At 36.3% G+C, this 2,191-nt stretch overlaps 1 protein-coding gene across 1 annotated transcript; it reads right to left on the bottom strand.

Annotated features, from left to right (window-relative positions):
• Positions 1 to 269: 269 nt before the first annotated feature.
• Positions 270 to 2,183, bottom strand: LOC105155206 (probable S-adenosylmethionine-dependent methyltransferase At5g38100). Its single transcript, XM_011071077.2, has 2 exons — positions 1,599 to 2,183; positions 270 to 665 (listed from the first exon to the last, which is right to left on the bottom strand). The coding sequence occupies exons 1-2, from the start codon at positions 2,106 to 2,108 to the stop codon at positions 327 to 329; spliced, it is 849 nt and encodes a 282-aa protein (XP_011069379.1). The 5' UTR covers positions 2,109 to 2,183; the 3' UTR covers positions 270 to 326.
• Positions 2,184 to 2,191: the final 8 nt, after the last annotated feature.

The following is a 2,191-nucleotide window of genomic DNA, read 5'->3' as shown; positions in this document are numbered from 1 at the left end:
CCTACACAACTTTTCAAGAGAAATTTTGGTTCATATATATTAATTTTTACATCTCGTAGTTAATACTCTCTAGAATGATATAAGAGACTAGATTTATTAAAAGAATATTTGTTATATTACTCTTATAGCATTAGGATGGACTATTAGTCTTTATCATCAAAATGACAAAAGAGTTATAAATTAAGCTAAAGTACCAAATCTACACAAAATTAATAGATAAAAGGATTGAATTTAATATTGCCAAAATAAAGATAGGTTTTTTTGCTCCGCAAACATAATTATAAAATTCCATTCAACATCCAATCCAAAAAAGACAAATGGGCAAATCATTTACGCTTCAAGACAACAAAAAGTTGAGTGGATTCCGGGTAACTTGACTTCAAAAACTCAGAAATTTCTCCACATTTTGCCAAAGCCTTGTCGAACATTTTGTCCACAACAGCGTCTCCAAAGTGTTTGGTGAAGACTGCTTCCATCCCAGCTCTCAGGTGCATTATCAGTCTGTGAACGTCTATTGGTTCATCAACCTTCGACCTGGGGTTTGTGAGCTCAATCCTCTCGATGCTGAAACAGCCGTTCTTCTCTATCAATTTTGTCATCTCTCCAACACTTGGAGCGTATATCGGCAGGTTGAATTCGTCTATTTCAGCTTTGTCAATAATTCCCTGATAAAAAGAGAAGGCAGAAGAAACTCAGAAACAATACTTTAAAAAACAATTTTTTCGTACTTTTAAATAACTATGTGTAATCTGAAAATCACATGGTATATCAATATTAATTGTCGCAGTAAAAATTTTTTGAGTAGTTATTCCACTTTTGGAATGTTTTTAGCTATAATCAAAATATTTTCAGTGATTTTTGCTTGAATTTCATATTAATAGTATTCGCCACAATTTTTTATTTTTGACTATAGTAATCTATCATTACTAGAAAAAGAATTATTATTTGCCACAATATTAATGATTATGGTGAACCATGGTAAATAACTATTATTAACCATAGTTAAATAAAATCGATGTAAGAAATTAATTTTCCACCATGAAAAAATTATTTGTCACAACTAAAAGACATGGTAAAAACAAAAGTCAATGCAAATATTTTAGCCATCTTCACAAAAACCACGGCCAACATCCGTTGCGTGAACATGATCAATGACTATATATTATTAATTATGAGAATTAATCATGATTAAATATATTTCTTGTACACGGCACAAGAAATCATAATTCTTGCTTTATGATTGGATTTGGTATGCATGTAAAATAGGTATTATCACAAATTTGAAAGAAAGAGTTGTTTATAATTATCATATTCTTTGTTATTTCTTTTCACTTGTATAAAAGATACCAACAGGTATTAAAAATGCACCATATTCACATGAAAGTCCAAAATTCACACTATTTTTCTTACTCTTTTATTTTTGAAATCATTGTAATATAATAATTTTGGAAGCAATATTGCATACATGAACCCTTTAACTTTTTCTTTTATTATATAGTTAAAAAATTACAGTCAATTATGTCATCTTTTACAGGGAGGAGACGGTGGAGATCTTTTATCGAGCTATTTTGTGAGAAAGAGAGCATTATTGCACTAACCTCACTAGCCAAATCCATGAGGCTGGATCCAAGTAAATTGAAGAGAATACCAAAGAGTAGCTCCGAGTGGCAAACCCCGTCAGGAATTCCAGGCATGATCAGAACCATCAGCCCTCCTTCCACAATCTCATCTGCTCTCGCCTTCATAAAAACCCCCATATCCTTCTCAAACTGATCCCCATACGCTCTCGCCACATCTCCGGACGACCCCGTGTAGTGAATTCTCCCCTCATTCCACGCCGCCGATTTTCTGTCACATACCCCTTCCGGCACCCTTGAAAGCCACTGCAGGGCATACGATGAGTGCGCCAGACTGATCGAAGCCCGCGGGAAAAGCCGGCCGTGGAACGAACCTGGCGCCGCAGCCGCATAGTACCGCCTGTCGGACGGGAACGAGGCGAACAGCGTGTTGAAGTCGTTGGCAGTGTGGTCGTTGAAGAAAACCTGGAAATCGATGTTTCCAGGGTCCAGGCCCTGGAGAGAACACTTGTTTTCCACAGCTTGTATCATGTTTTGCACGGTGATGAAAGTGTTTGGCCCGACGGAACACCCGAAATCCACTATGCGGAACGTGTTGGAGACGGAGAGCAGGT

This window comes from Sesamum indicum, unplaced genomic scaffold (assembly GCF_000512975.1).
Source record: "Sesamum indicum cultivar Zhongzhi No. 13 unplaced genomic scaffold, S_indicum_v1.0 C00625, whole genome shotgun sequence".
NCBI classification, from domain to species: domain Eukaryota; kingdom Viridiplantae; phylum Streptophyta; class Magnoliopsida; order Lamiales; family Pedaliaceae; genus Sesamum; species Sesamum indicum.
Note: the sequence above shows the minus strand (reverse complement) of the source record. Positions and strands in the feature narration are given on the sequence as shown.

Excerpts from the sequence above, each read along its gene's own strand:
- LOC105155206 (XM_011071077.2), bottom strand. The coding sequence starts at position 2,108 with ATGATACAAGCTGTGGAAAACAAGTGTTCTCTCCAGGGCCTGGACCCT. Across the intron at positions 666-1,598 it reads TCATGGATTTGGCTAGTGAG|GGAATTATTGACAAAGCTGA; the intron begins GTTAGTGCAATA and ends TCTTTTTATCAG.